The 14,721-nt window shown below is 38.8% G+C and overlaps 2 protein-coding genes across 3 annotated transcripts; one reads left to right on the top strand and one right to left on the bottom strand.

The window, feature by feature from the left end:
- Window positions 1-588: 588 nt before the first annotated feature.
- On the bottom strand, window positions 589-3,411 carry LOC116196418 (mitochondrial outer membrane protein porin 2-like). Of its 2 annotated transcripts, none has more exons than XM_031526233.1 (6): window positions 3,224-3,411; window positions 3,023-3,090; window positions 2,146-2,256; window positions 1,979-2,065; window positions 1,684-1,892; window positions 589-1,134 (listed from the first exon to the last, which is right to left on the bottom strand). In XM_031526233.1, exons 1-6 carry the CDS (start codon window positions 3,270-3,272, stop codon window positions 828-830), a joined length of 831 nt encoding a protein of 276 aa, XP_031382093.1. In that variant the 5' UTR covers window positions 3,273-3,411; the 3' UTR covers window positions 589-827. The 2 variants fall into 2 exon arrangements, with proteins under 2 accessions (XP_031382093.1, XP_031382021.1); XM_031526161.1 differs by having other exon boundaries at window positions 1,979-2,068; window positions 3,224-3,409.
- Window positions 3,412-11,854: 8,443 nt separating this feature from the next.
- LOC116192346 (U-box domain-containing protein 4) lies at window positions 11,855-14,624 on the top strand. Its single transcript, XM_031520883.1, has 3 exons — window positions 11,855-12,457; window positions 12,553-13,070; window positions 14,197-14,624. Exons 1-3 carry the CDS (start codon window positions 11,968-11,970, stop codon window positions 14,251-14,253), a joined length of 1,065 nt encoding a protein of 354 aa, XP_031376743.1. The 5' UTR covers window positions 11,855-11,967; the 3' UTR covers window positions 14,254-14,624.
- The last annotated feature ends 97 nt before the right edge of the window (window positions 14,625-14,721 follow it).

Here is a 14,721-nt window from a genome sequence, read left to right as displayed (position 1 = left end):
ACCTTTAAAGCTCCGAAACTCACTAAAATTGAGAATAGGGTTCAATGATTTGGGTGAAAAACAATATGGGAGTATCTTTAGAGAAGGTTATGGCGCCATCAGAGGAAGCTTTATTATCTGACTTACATGTCCTCACCTTTTTGTTTGTACCTTTTTTCCTGCAAGATTCGATCAAAAGTTAAGGCACCCTTGATAGTTAAGAGCATTGTGCACTGCTCGAGAAGATTTATCCGTCTCCGAAGAGGGACGCAGAACATCGATCCAAATTCGGTAACTGAAAGTACCAGCATCATTCAATTATCTGGCACTAAGCCTACATTAGGATTTAGGCTAGCAGCATCATCTGATCTTAAGACTCGATCGGGGAAGGTTAGATGTATAACGCATGACCTGACCAATCACCTTTAATAACCCAGGGCCAAATCGCGAATGACCTGCCCGTCTTTTTCTCATGTATGATATTCTAACTTGGCCAAAATAGTCAGGAGCTGTTTTATGTGGTCGTGCCCTGTGGATATTTCAACCAGGTCCCCGGGGGGACGGTGGCATTGGGCCAAGAGGGCTCCTCCCGTGAGCTAAAGTCCAATCTCATCAAATCCACATCAGAGGGCAATGGCCTCACATAGATAACATTGTTTTATCCAAGGAAATCGTCCGAGTCCCCAAAAATGTAGTCTAATTGGTTCGGCTTACAAGAATCGAACCAAGTATCGCACAAGAATACTGTGTGTAAATTACCTAAGAAGAGATATCTTCCGTTTAAAAATCCTTTATGATGGAATTCCCATCGGCTGCATTGAATCAACGATGTCTATGAATTGTACTGTTCAGGGCTTCAGAGAGAGAGCCAACCCAAACTTTGGATTCCTCTGAAGTGCCTTGGTGTCGAAGGAGCCTGATATCGTCAGATATGACTTGGGCCTGAGCTCGTGTTGTAGCAGCGCCCCAAGATTCCCGTGGTTGTTGAGCTTTGCCTTCATGCCTGTGTGAGGATCGACCAAATATGAACAGCCGACAGTAAGTGTGTTCTCATTGGTTGAGAACTTTCTACTGATTTCTCCGACCACAGCACCCCCATTTAGCTGATCTAGATAGTGCAGATATGAAAACCTTAATGAGTCCCCCTTGTCAGCCCTGCAAAATAAGGAAACGGAAACAAATGAGGAATCCTTTATCACAGGATGCCTTTTTTCCACTTTATGAAATTTAAGGTTGAATTCTAGCACAACTTTCTTGCATTTTCGTTTCTCTCCCAAAAGTCCTCATCGAACTCAATTTGGTAACCATAAATTGAGAAGATTCCATGTGGATCTTCCAGCAGGAACCTTGACGTTCAAAACAATTATGTTTTAAGAATTCAAGTGGGACCTATGTCCCCTCCCCTTTTTTTGCAGGGACCACAGCAAGCTCACATGTTCTTGCACAATATGATTGGGTTAAAATATTAGTCTAGGAGCATCCCATATAAGTTCCTCCACAGGGTGATGTTAAGGATTCTCCCAATTTACAACACAACGGAGCTCCATTAAGGTCACTCTTTATTAATCAAGAACAAACATATTTTTCCTATATCCAAGGACCATCCAATTGAAAATGGATGTGGTTTGCTGGCGGTTGCTGTTCAAGCAGCCGAGAAATTGGGAAAACATAAGTATTGCTATCAAGTGGAGTCAAGGAACTCACAGGATGACTGAAGCATTTGAATTTGGCTTTGTCATGCTGACTCCAGCATTATACTTCAGAAACTTACGAGAGCCAGTCATGTAGCTTGATTCAGCCCCAAAGGCAATACTTGGGGTGCCAATTGTTGCAGAAAAATCAACAGCTGGGGAACGATTCGTCGAGACAGCGATGCTGAACGTTGCATGTTCATGGCAATATTGTGTCGCCAACTGCAAAATAAGGTATAAAACATTGAGAAAATAATATCAAACACATCAATGGAGCCGGATCTATGTTTGGACAAAGAACTTGATACCTTTCCAGAGTCATAATCGGGAAGTTTCAAAGAGGCAACTGTTTTTGTTGATGGCAAGATGTCTGTAATGGTGACAGTTGTTAAGATCTGCTGAACTTAGAAAAGAATATGCTTGTTAGACAAACAGGAGCGAGAAGCCAACTTTGAGAAGCTGAGATGAATTATACATTTGATTCTGTGTCGACTTTGACATTGAGAACAGCATTTTTGTGCCTGTATCGTGCTGACAGATTTCCTGAGGAGAGACCGCCATTCTTCCCAACACTGGAGCTAAGGGCCTGGAAGAACATACAGTATTTCATACTTCAAAACACATTGGAAACTAGCACAGTAAATGGCGAATTTATGGATAGAGAAATCCAAAAATGCGAAATCAGCTTAATAGGAGAGTGAATCAGTTCAGGGATTTAACAATTAGCATTTAGTACCATGCATCAAACAACCTGATAGATGGCTATCTGGTAATGATCCTAAGAGCAGCTAATGACCCCAAAAATACTATAAAAGGCTGAATTGAATTTTAATTAAATCCGATCTTGAACGTGATGTAAATCTAATAATAGCCAATTGTTTTAACGCATTATGATCTTACTCTCGTTTTAAAATTTTCCCTAAGATTCAAGCAAAATTAATTATAAGAACATGATATAGCCAACCTACTACTCTTCTGTTATAGTTTCTGGCATAAGCACACAGAGAAATCGCTAGAATTGCAAATTTTCCATTGATAACCAATGAACAGCGGATAAGCAAGCATTAACGGTCGATAACTATCTCCCCCACTCAATAGGAAGAAGAATGACGACTCTGACCAAGTAGCTGACTGACCCAATTTGACATGAATTACAGAATACCAACATGAAGAATCAAAATCCAGCATATATCACCTGAAATGGCATAACAGCGACAGTATCTTGACAACAGAAACAGAGACTCGACTAATTGACCATTAGCAACAGAGCATAACAGGAGACAGGCTCCAGTTCAAATGAAACAGTACAGAGTTCTTGGAATAGTAAGAGATGAAAGAAGAAGAGATCATACCAGTCCAGTCGCACTCTTGCTGCAGACAGTGAACCTCTGATCGGAGCAGTAGTCCTTGGTGAGCACGTCTGAAAATGAAACCAGATTAATCAATCAAAGCCGGAACGGCCACAGGACTACACGTAATAGCTCGAACATCCACAAAATTCACATCAACCCACAGCGCCGGAGAGCGAGCAGAACGAGAGGAAGAGAAGATACCTTTAGCTTTCTTTCCGAATTCAGAGAAGAAAGCAGGCCCTTTGCTCATGTCTGCCGAGGGGGTAGAGACTCTGAAGATCGGCAATGGAGGAAACGGAGGTGGAAATGAGGAGGAGAAAGGGTTTAGGGTTTATGACCGTATAAACCCTCTGGGATTATTTATTTTTTGTTTTTCTTTTTTCTGAGGGTTTTGGTATTTGAGCAGGGGATTTAATTACTGTCTTGTCTTGTTTTGGGAAGAAGACCCGGCAAGCTAAAACGACAGCGTTGGCGTTACGCCTTCGCCTCGAAAGATGGAAAGATCAACCGGCGCGGGAGGTATGGTTTCTTTTCTTTTGAGAAATGCTATTCGTGCCGAATTCGGCAATGCCGATTAGATGCAAGGGCACAGCAGTAATTTTGATCAAGTTGGAGGGCGATTTAGCTTATGTTTGGTTTTATAATAGAATTAGCATTTTGAAATAAAAAGACAAAAAAAAAAAACAATCGAGTGTTGATAGATATATGGACGGGTGAGAAAATATATATGTGTATATAGATGTGAAAATTAATGGAGAATTAATTATAAAATAGTTAAAAAAAGTATGTGTGAAAAAATATTATTAAATGAAAGAAAAAGACAGAATAATAATGATAATATTTTTAAATTTAGGAAAGAATGGAGTTGAGTTGGATAGAGTACAATTTTTATTTGAAAACCAAACGCAGCTAGATCCCTCACTGTTCGGCATAATCGGAGGAAATAATTTCGTATGAAATAGCATTTTTGACTTCTTTTATGTTTTCCTAGTTTTTTATTTTATTTATCAAATTCATCTCAATTTAAATTAGGCCAAAAAAATCCTTAATTTAAAGAATACACTATCATAATCGTTTTGGCCAACAAAGATATTATTAAGATGATCACTAAATGTTTAAATTGTCATCATTTTAATCCCCCAAAAAAGTTTTGCCATCATGACGAACATTACAGTCTCGATTTCATTATATAAAATGGTAGGGATGTCAATGGCATTAACAGAATTGGAATGAGAGACTGACTGGAAATTAACGTGGCTCACACACACCATGAAAAACGAACAAATCTATGAATCTAAATTAATTATTTTAAAAATAAGTATAGTTTGAAAAAAAGAATGACAAAGGAGGGAGACGGTCGCGGATACCTCTAAAGACTTAATAGTGCGTTTGGTTTCAGAGTTAAAGTAATTTTGATTTTGATTGTGGAAAAGGACAAATGATTGTGTAGTGTGTTGAGTTAAAGTTAAAATTAAAATTTTTTACTTGAAAATGTGTATTTTTGTTATATAATATATTAAGTTATAATTAAAATTAAAATTTTTATAATTTTAACTGTGAAATCAAATCAAACGGTATAAACACCTCGTTTGTGGAATTGGAGGCTAAAGGGAGCTTCTTTTTCGAGTTGGTCCCCTTCCTCTCTTTAACCCCTGTCGGGAAGGAAGGAAAGACAGAAGCCCTTGTCCCGATGTGCCCCTCATCATCTCTCTCTCTCTCCAATCTTTTTGGAGAGAGAGGAAAGGGGCAAATCGGGACAACATTACCTGTGGGGGATGGAGGAGCCGACGGCAGGCTTGTGAGAAGAGCCACGTTTTCTCCTCTTTTTTTTTTTCTATTAATGTTTTAAGACGTGTAATTCGTTTACCGGCTCACAAAGTTTTTGCTAGCCGCACCAGCTAGCATGTAGGCTTCTCGTCATGATTCCATTTACGTTGTTAATGGTAGGAACATCTTGAATGACAGATCAAGAATGTAATGTCATTTTTTATGGCAAAGAATATTGAGGGATAAAAGTGATAATGTTTAGAGACCATTTTAATAATTTACTCCATTTAACTTCATAATGTAATAAAAAAATCTGAAATGTTCAATACTTGTTCCCCTTAAACAGATAAGACTACGATTGGGAGAATTTTAGCCCTTAGTATGCTCATCGATTCAAATTGAAGTTGTGCAAACCATTAAACTTTTGAATATCAAAGTGCGCACTCAAAATGAAAAAAAAAACTTAGATAGGAAAGTATTCTTTCTTTGGTGTAACTCTTTTTTGTGTATATTTTTTTGGTAAATTAAAAATTGTAGGAGACGTTACTCTTAAAATTTTCGAGAAATTGAGTATTAAAGGTTATTTCATCTCTCAACAGGTGCAAAGCCCGGAATTCAAACTTGTGTTCTCATCCTTACGGGATTTGAGTTGCTTATCACTCAACCAACATTTTGTTGGTGAGAAGTAATTGAAAGATACGGGGATTCTACAACTTATAAAATATAGAGAACTTGATGAGAATAAGGATGTAGGGTAGTGTTGCATGAAAGAAAGAATTGGACCTCGTCTAGTGACGAAAATGTTTCAAATTGGATATTCGTAATAAGGCTATCCATATTTATTTATTAAGATTTATTAAAATTTTTATTTTATGCACATGGACCCCTATATCCGAAAATATAGAGGACTCATTTGTTGAAGTTGAAGAGGATAACTGACTTTTGCTAGTGAAATAATTTCCTATACTTCTTCAATTTTTCTTCCATTTTCATATATGAAGCTCATAGATATTCCTTATAATCGAAAGGGCACATGATAATTAGTTATTATCCTTTTTTCTCAAAATATCCTTAACAGTATTTTAGAACAGATACAATTAATGACCAAGATAATATCTAATTTCAAAGACTATAACAATGCGTTTGTTTTCGGAGTTAAAGTCACGAATTTGTGATTGTGATTGTGATTGTAAAAGAAGACAAAAATATATGGGGCCCACCAGTTTGACTTTTGAAATATAAAATGAATGGAAGGTAGAAATAATTAATTATAATGGGATTGTATTTTAATAATATATGGGGCCCACCAATTTGACTTTTGAAATGTGTGTTTTGTTGTGTAGTGTTTTGAATTAAATTTAAAGTTAAAATCTTAAATCACGACTTTGAAAACAAACGGAGCATAACAATTTTTGTTGGACTTTCCACGTTCTATCCGATTAATATTAATATTAATTTAATAATCTACCGAAAAGCGTTACTTTATCTATTGTGTCAAACCTACATAATACCATCTGTCCTTCTCTTATTAGTGTAATAAACATGTGAAATATCATTCATGATAGTCGTTAGGAAATTTTACTAGGTAGTCTCTTTATATTGGCTCCTCCTTAATTTTACGTATCTCATCTTTTACATATGAAATCATTTTTTGCAAGAAAAATTCGATATGATCGTACTAACGTTAACAAATCGGATCTTGTTCAAAGTTTATGAAGGAGTAATTAACCTAAACAATTTAAATGCGCATCACTATCTATTTTCACGGGTGGTAAGAGAACTGCAGAAATAATAATTAGATCGTGAGCTAGCTTGTTGGCCAGAGACACCATCGGGTGGGGACAGTCTTCCCTTGGAAGTGTCTCCTCGGAGGAAGATGAATGAAATTGGTCTGTCATGTGTGGTGTGAGGTTGTTGATGGAAAATTGACCAACCTCTGCACGTTATTCCATTAATATTGTTTGATGCCACTGTTCCCCACTGGGAGGCCAGCCATTCCCCTACCCTAAATGCACGTTCCAACTCCGGAATATCTTTCAGTCTCGGTCCAGTTGGGATGGTATCAATTGAGATGATCAAATCGGAGATCGATAGGGAACCGAATTGACAGTTGGAGAAGGCTAATTTCATAGACGGTCAATAAAGAACGTGAATACGAAATTCGATATGAACTTTGAGATGCGAATGACTCTTTCGAAAAAGAATTATTCTCGTCTCTGTACGAACTTACTAAAAGGTAAAACTAAAACAAAAATTCTCTCGGAATACAGCGGAATCTTACAATCGGATTCTCCAATCAACAAACTCGAAAAACTCCCTAAATCTCTCACTCATCAATATCCTAAAATTATTTGTGTTCGATGTGCACAAACCAAAGAGCTTTTTTACTTGTTTATTTTCGCATTGGACATATCTTTTATGTTGAAACAATACGGACATACATTTTTTATATTTGAACATTTTCTAGCCTTCATATGAAATAACCATTAATAACTGTCATTCTCGCTCCCAGACCGTGATATGGGATTCGTTGGGTTCGAACTAATATTAGTTTTAGTTCTATTCCTCCGAATGTGATACTCAATCCAGTTCATATCTAAAACCTTGATTTCGATCAAATGTGCGTGAATTACAAGTAATCCTCCAAAATACAAACCCAAATGAATTTATAATCTAATTATTCAACAGTATTTGAGTTTGAGCAGTCCTGAAGGCCCCTGCATTATTGGATAGATGTCAGCATTCTATTATACACTACAAGAGAAGCGATTTATGGTGACAACACGAAGGAGCTATGGTGACGCATTATTAGTGTCTAAGCAATGACGACGTGGTCAGCAATGCTGGAGCTTGCGTCACTAATAGTGGTGTAGTCTTAGGTCGGGCGACGCGGAAAGTGAAGCATCGCCATAGTAGGAACTATGGAGACGAGAAGATAGGTGTCGCCATAGGATACTGAGGTGATGTTTACTTCATGTCACCATAGATTATGACATCGGCGATGCTTGTCTCTCATCTCTGTAGATACCATAAATAGGAGACGCTATGCTCACGTCTATATAGGATCCAGAATGGACGGCACATCTTCGCACCACCGTATGTCTTTTCCCAATTAAAAAAAGAAAAGAAATCAACAAGAAATCATGAACATCTGATGAAGAATAATGCCATTAATATATAATGTACCGAGCTGTTAAAAGTATGAATAACAAGAAATCAACACAACTCCCACAATAGAGATCTCCATGTCACCATAGACCCAAACCTAAGAAGACGCAAGCTCATGGTGTCTTCTTAACCCTTGCTTTGGAGACTTCATTCAAAGGGCGTCACTGAAGACAGATTCGTTCCGTTCTATTGTGACATTTGCTCAGCGCGTCTCCAAGAAAGCGTCACCGTAGCCTAATTTTATTGTAGTGATAGGGGGTCCCGTCCAAAGGTTTCAACATCTCCTGGACGGGAAGAGCGCAGGGTCCATAGCAACTCCCCCAATGTCTTTATCAAATTTCTCCACTTAATGGCTGATCTATGATGGGTTTGCATCCATATTAACTATTTAATTCAATATGAAACTGAGACGAATTCAAGCACGGATATACCTCAGGTGTATATGTAGCTAGGAACTGCTAGGGGTGATCACATGTTCATATAGCGGGTGGATTTGATAAAATTAAATCCTGACAAGTCTTGAACTCCACGATTGATCTCTACACTTGCCCGTGTGTTTTACATTATGGCATCACTCGAAAACCATATATATAATATATAGGGCGTATAAATAATATATTTAGGTATAGGAATCATTAGTTTTTCTGCTTTTCTTGCTTAGTCGTTGAAACGTATTTTCATGTCGGTCGATCTTTTGATGTGTGGGCGCTACATATTGCCCTTTTTGTTTTTCGCATAAATGTATTTCAGAAGGCTTATGATTACTAGTAATTTATTATTCACATGTTCAGTGTCGTGGAGAAAAATAAAATCATGTGCTCACGAGGGAGGTTAATTAAGTTATCTAATCAATAATTGGGTGTGCATTCTCCATCAACTATGTGCTAATTATCACATGACTTCGATCAAGTTATGCAAGTGATTCTAATTAATTGAGTCGAGTCGTCCCTAGAGTCTCAAGTAAGGCTGGGCCACAGACCCGAGATGATGTTCCACATTGAAACAATAAAAAGAAAATCTTCGACATATAAGATGTCATCAACCTCAGCAAAAATACTAAATTGTTTGAATACGAGTAGCTTCTTGTTTCCTAAAATGACAAAATTTTATATTGGGTGTCTATTATTTTTGAAGTTACATGATTTCACTAAAAATTGGATCAGTCGTGCAAGTTTGGATGCTTGTCAATAAAGTGAGTAAATTATGGAAATAGTCATTTGTATCTTCTCACATATATAGGTAGTAATTTTAATAATGATGTCCTTAAATTCAACTTTTTTTATTCTCTTGAAAACGCGAATTTAGTTCTTAATAAGTGACTCCTTGTCGTGCCATGAATGCAAGATAATTCCGAATCCTTTCATGATTGCAATTCGGTTAATTTTATCATGTGACTCGATCCATCAAAACTTATATTACTGTCAAGCTATTATCGACCCAATTGGATCCGATAAGATCTCTCGTGTCCTTAAGCAAACAAGGTTACGAGATTTATCGAAGTTGACCAAAATCGTGGATAATGCAAAGCGTATCCTAGCTCAAGGATATCGTATCACTTATCATACCCGAAAACGTGAATGCATTCAGCTTTTTCATGATCTCATTTCCATCCCATCAGAGACGTACGCACTCTCTCTCTCTTACCCGGTCAATCGAGATGCTCCTCAATACATTATTACAATACACTACCCCTAGCTATTCTCAAATTTCCGTAGACTAATCCTTTTGTTTTTTATAATTAATCACAAGATATTTCACGCATGTGCGGTTATTGATTGACTCAATCTACCGTAACATGATGTACAACATTCATGTAACAATATTTAGGATAGAATTAATTAAAAAATAATTTATGATGATTTTATAAAACATGTTCATGTGCTGTGGGGGTTCGCATGTCCGGTGCTATTTGTTTTCATAATTCCGCCACTGGCAAAAGTAATTATATGTGAAGAGCTATACGTGCAACAATAAGTGAAAAAAAATATATTGATGAATTTTTACTCGTCTTCATGGATTTACTATGGAATTTAACCAAGAATAAATAATATAGATTAAGAGCAGCATGATACAAAGTAGGATCTATGGGCCAATGGAGTCGCTCATTTTCTTTCTCTGTTTTTTTTTTTGTATGCACTGCCATATTTTTTTTAAAATTAATGTACCTCAACTAATTTAGATTCAAGTCGTTTCAGCTCATTAAAGGATAAAATGCTCATGGTTGTGAATTTGTTTCATTTACAAGGCTGAAATTCGAGATTTTGCTTCAAAAAAAAGAAGCGTTAAACCAATTAAACTAATCCAAGATGGTATTGAGCTGTTCATTTATTGCTTTTTGTTTTAGGGAACAAGTGTCGAATTATTTGAATCAAATTACGGTATCGAGTTGTTCATTTATTGTTTTTTTATTGCTTATATTATCAACGAGTCAAGACTTGTACAGTAATTTTGCCCATTATGTTGCATATCTTATCTAATCTAATAAAATAATTAAAGCAAATATCCTAGCTAGGAACCATACAGTTGGTCAGTTGTTCGTTGTAATCATAAGCAGCTCTTTGATCTTTTCTTGTTGTGATTATTCTTTACTTTTAATGGCGATAGTTAAATTATTTAATATAATAAAAAGTGAAAAATGACTGGACGCATGCGTTTAAAGAACCAAGACCAGCTTTCACACGTGCGCAAACCTGTCTGGGCAGCCGTGGCTTTTTTGGTTTGTGGACCCCCCAACCCAAACCCCGAGCCCCGTATGCCCGCCCCGACCCGACTAGAAGATGGCTTCTCACACTGTCCCTCGTTTTATTGGAGCATTACATTTTGCACCCCTAAAGTTTCACCTTTCATCAACCTTGCTCCTCCAACTACATACAAGCGATTTGGCGCTTTCAAATTTCGAAGAATTTTTCATTACTCTGTAGCCTGCATTTTGTGGCCCGGTTAAGCTGATCTCATACTGGTGGTGTCTCCCTTCTCTGGCCATGCCAACTACTTGCAAGACTTTCTCCTAAACCGAATGAGAGAAATGACATTTAGAGAAAAGATAATTGCAACTCCTCTCTTCACCTCTAGACATGATATAAGAGATGTCAAACCTAATTTGTCAGACTAAATCACACGAAACAGCTTGTAATAAAATAGAATCGAGGGATATTAAGTTGAAATCATAACACATTAGCCTAATTAACTTGCCGCCTTTTTTGTCAAATAGCTTTCTAACCACTTAAATAACAACCCTCTTTTTGCTATTGCAACCCATAATATTTTGATTTATTCTTATTAAGTAATGTATCACCGACAACTTCTCTCATTATATCTATTTCAACCCTTGCATGAGGCTTCCAAATTCATTCACGTCCTCTAACAATTTTAGCTACTTTAGCATGAGATTAGTTTCAAAGGTTCCTTTTCTCATTTGAGCACTTGAATTCAGAAGATTCAAAGGGTGCCAAATATCATACCATAACCAAGCTAGCAGGCGCTTCTTCTCTCTTATTCATATACATTTTCATTATTTCTCTAATTATACCTAAATTTTGTTAAGTTCATTTCCATTAAATCTCCAATATAATCATAATAGGTTCATCTTTTCGAAATTTTGTTGAAATTCGTCAAAATTCTTGTGCTGTTTTCTTCCTAGTAGTTGGTCATTTCTAGTTGAACGAGGTTTTGGATGATATCGATGTTCTTCACAAAATTGAACATGAACTAAAAACTTCCAAAAACAAACTTATATCATGCCATTAGTACTTTGTAGGTGTTGACTGCATCGAGTATGAAACTTCAGAGGGTAAATTTGGTGATATGCAAAGTTAAGGGTGCAATAATAATGTGAAACTTGGGGATAAAACAGAAAAGAAAATTGGCCCTTTATATATTCGTTCCTGGGGCTGAGTTGTGGTCTATTCTCTCACTGTCCCAAGTCATAGCCTTGAGCCCTCATTTCAAAACCCCCCACCGACCGCTGATTTCTCATCCAACTCAGCAGCCGCAGGGGACACGATCCTCCGATGACCGGCGATCAGAGGAATCCGGACATGGAGGCGGAGCGCCCGGTGAATTACTCCTACCTCGGGAGGAACTTCAGCGATTTGAGCGTCAATGACGACTCCTCCGCCTTCAGCGACTGCAACAGTGACAGATCCGGGGAGTTCCCGACGACCTCGTCCGAGAGCCGCCGGCTGCTCATAGCCTGCGCCGCGGAGAACTCCGAGGAGCTGATTCGCCAGCTCGTGTCTGACCTCCAGTCCTGTTCCATCGACGAGCAGAAGCAGGCGGCCATGGAGATTCGGCTCCTCGCCAAGAACAAGCCGGAGAATCGCCTCAGAATCGCCAGAGCTGGCGCGATTAAGCCTCTAATCGCGCTCATCTCCTCCACCGATCTCCAGCTCCAGGAGTACGGCGTCACCGCGATTTTGAACCTCTCCCTCTGCGATGAGAACAAGGAGCTCATCGCCGTTTCCGGGGCGATACGGCCACTGGTCAGAGCTCTCAGAGCAGGTGCCTCCGATTCGGTTATACTGATCGGAAGCGGTTTCAGGTATGGGACACACAAAGGCTGATGAGTGTGAATTCTTTTGTATTGCTTTCAACAGGAACGCCAACGGCGAAAGAAAACGCCGCCTGCGCTCTGCTGCGACTGTCACAGATGGAGGAGAACAAGGCGGCGATCGGGCGGTCGGGAGCGATTCCCCTCCTAGTGGACCTTCTGGAGACCGGAGGTTTCCGCGGCAAGAAGGACGCGTCGACGACCCTGTACTCGCTCTGCTCGGTGAGAGAGAACAAAATCCGAGCGGTAGTGGCGGGGATCATGAGGCCACTGGTGGAGCTGATGGCGGACTTCGACTCGAACATGGTGGACAAAGCGGCGTTCGTGATGAGCGAGCTGGTGACGGTGCCAGAGGCGAGGGCGGCGGTGGTGGAGGAAGGGGGGATCCCGGTGCTGGTGGAGATAGTGGAGGTGGGGACGCAGAGGCAGAAAGAGATTGCGGCGGTGATCCTCCTGCAGATATGCGAGGAGAGCGTGGTGTTCCGTACAATGGTGGCACGGGAGGGAGCGATCCCGCCGCTGGTGGCTCTGTCGCAGTCCGGCACGAAGCGCGCCAAACAAAAGGTACGGACGGTTGAGATCATTTCTCAGTGCCTCTGAACGGAAATCCCGTCTTTGCTCCGGCAAGCAAGTGACGTGGCAGGAAAATTTCGTAATAATGCATTCCCGCATATTTTTCTTTTTTCTGATTTAAGGGGAAAAAAAGAAGAGAACGATGTTGTGCCACGTCACTTAATCCTCGGGGAAGTATTCGGTAATGTGGACAAGCTAAAAATGTAAAAATATCTACAAATAGATAGAAAAAGTTAAAAATGAGAAAAAAAAAAAACCGCCCGAGCGTAAGTCTTACTCTTAGTCAATGGAGTGAATACATATTATTATGGTCTCTCCCAAAAAAAAAAAAAAGAAGAAGAATGAAGTTTCCAGTTTCCACCAAAATGGAAAACGAATTTGACGAGGGGAGCGGATTATTAAGGTCAAGAAATTAATTTAATTAATAAAGAAAAGGGAAGAAGATGTTCATTTTCCTCAAGATTGTCTAACTTTGAGTTGGAAGCAAGTACTTTTGCTTTTCCTATTTTATTTTTCTTTTTTTAATTTATGTAAGCGATTTTGAAGCAAAAAGCAACCCTTTTGATAAATAGAATAAATTAAAGACATTATTAAGTATGCAACAGATGATTAATCAGTTTTAAGGGCAAAATCAAACAATTGATGGATTGGTCATGTCCTCATTGGTTGGACATAGTTGGACAAAGATTCAACTTCTTTTTTTAAAAAAAAAAATAAACAAGCGCGGGAAGGGAGACCAAAACATTTTTTAAATGCATGAATATCGATTTCATAATGCAAGATCATGTTCGCGGAATCGTGCTAGAGAGTGAAAGTGGAATCGTGTCATCATGTCCATTACATTACACATTTTAATTTCGTTTTTTTAAAAAAAAAATCTTAGAACAGCTAAGTATATTCTTGTGTGGGAGGAAGGAACTGTGTCGGACCAGGACAACTCCTCGATCCTCCCCCATCGCGGAGTTTTTCATATGAAAAGAAATCCACGTTAACTCTGACACCAACACCAATTATTCTAATTAATTAATTTTGTGCATATGTATATATATTTTAATGGATTGGGTGGCGAGGCGTGTCTGATTGTTGTCGGGATGTGGGGGCATTGATTTGTTGACAGGCGGAAGCACTGATAGAGCTCCTACGGCAACCGAGATCCGGCAGGACCACTGCTTAAAGGCGAATCCTCGCCTCGACCGCAGCCCCCAAGTGTCGGTCGGTCGAGGCCCAACTCCTCTTCCCTACCTTACCTTTATCTTCTTCTTTTCTTTACTTTTTTTGTGTAAAGAAACAATTAGAGAGAAGAGAATCATCATCAAAGAAAAAGACGAGAAAGAGAGCCTCCCAAGAAAAAAGAACAAAAAAAAAAAAACACCTTGTAAATATCTTTGTGATAAACCATGTCAGCTTAGCATTTTTGTTTGGCCAGAGGCTCGTGAAAGTCAGCTCGCGTTTTCTTGAGTCTGGTGTTGTTTTGATCCGAGGTTTCTTGGGTTTTCTGGTTTAAGGGAGACTTTAAGCTCTGAGATTGCCTCTTTTACCGGCTCATAAGTTTGAAAAATATGTGTAATTAGTGCCACTGATTGCGAGGAGACCAGAATGAATTATCATCTGATCTTCGCATAAAGGAGGAGACATTGTTGGC

This window comes from Punica granatum, chromosome 1 (genome assembly GCF_007655135.1).
Source record: "Punica granatum isolate Tunisia-2019 chromosome 1, ASM765513v2, whole genome shotgun sequence".
NCBI lineage: Eukaryota > Viridiplantae > Streptophyta > Magnoliopsida > Myrtales > Lythraceae > Punica > Punica granatum.
This window is presented reverse-complemented; position numbering and strand designations above follow the sequence as displayed.

What these genes read in the sequence shown, in the direction of transcription:
- LOC116196418 (XM_031526161.1), bottom strand. Translation starts at nt 3,272, where the DNA reads ATGAGCAAAGGGCCTGCTTTCTTCTCTGAATTCGGAAAGAAAGCTAAA. An exon ending in ATTCGGAAAGAAAGCTAAAG is followed by an intron (nt 3,091 to 3,223) that starts GTATCTTCTCTT and finishes TTTCATTTTCAG; the next exon opens with ACGTGCTCACCAAGGACTAC. An exon ending in CCGATTATGACTCTGGAAAG is followed by an intron (nt 1,893 to 1,978) that starts GTATCAAGTTCT and finishes CTTATTTTGCAG; the next exon opens with TTGGCGACACAATATTGCCA.
- LOC116192346 (XM_031520883.1), top strand. Translation starts at nt 11,968, where the DNA reads ATGACCGGCGATCAGAGGAATCCGGACATGGAGGCGGAGCGCCCGGTG. An exon ending in GGTCAGAGCTCTCAGAGCAG is followed by an intron (nt 12,458 to 12,552) that starts GTGCCTCCGATT and finishes TGCTTTCAACAG; the next exon opens with GAACGCCAACGGCGAAAGAA. An exon ending in CGAAGCGCGCCAAACAAAAG is followed by an intron (nt 13,071 to 14,196) that starts GTACGGACGGTT and finishes ATTTGTTGACAG; the next exon opens with GCGGAAGCACTGATAGAGCT.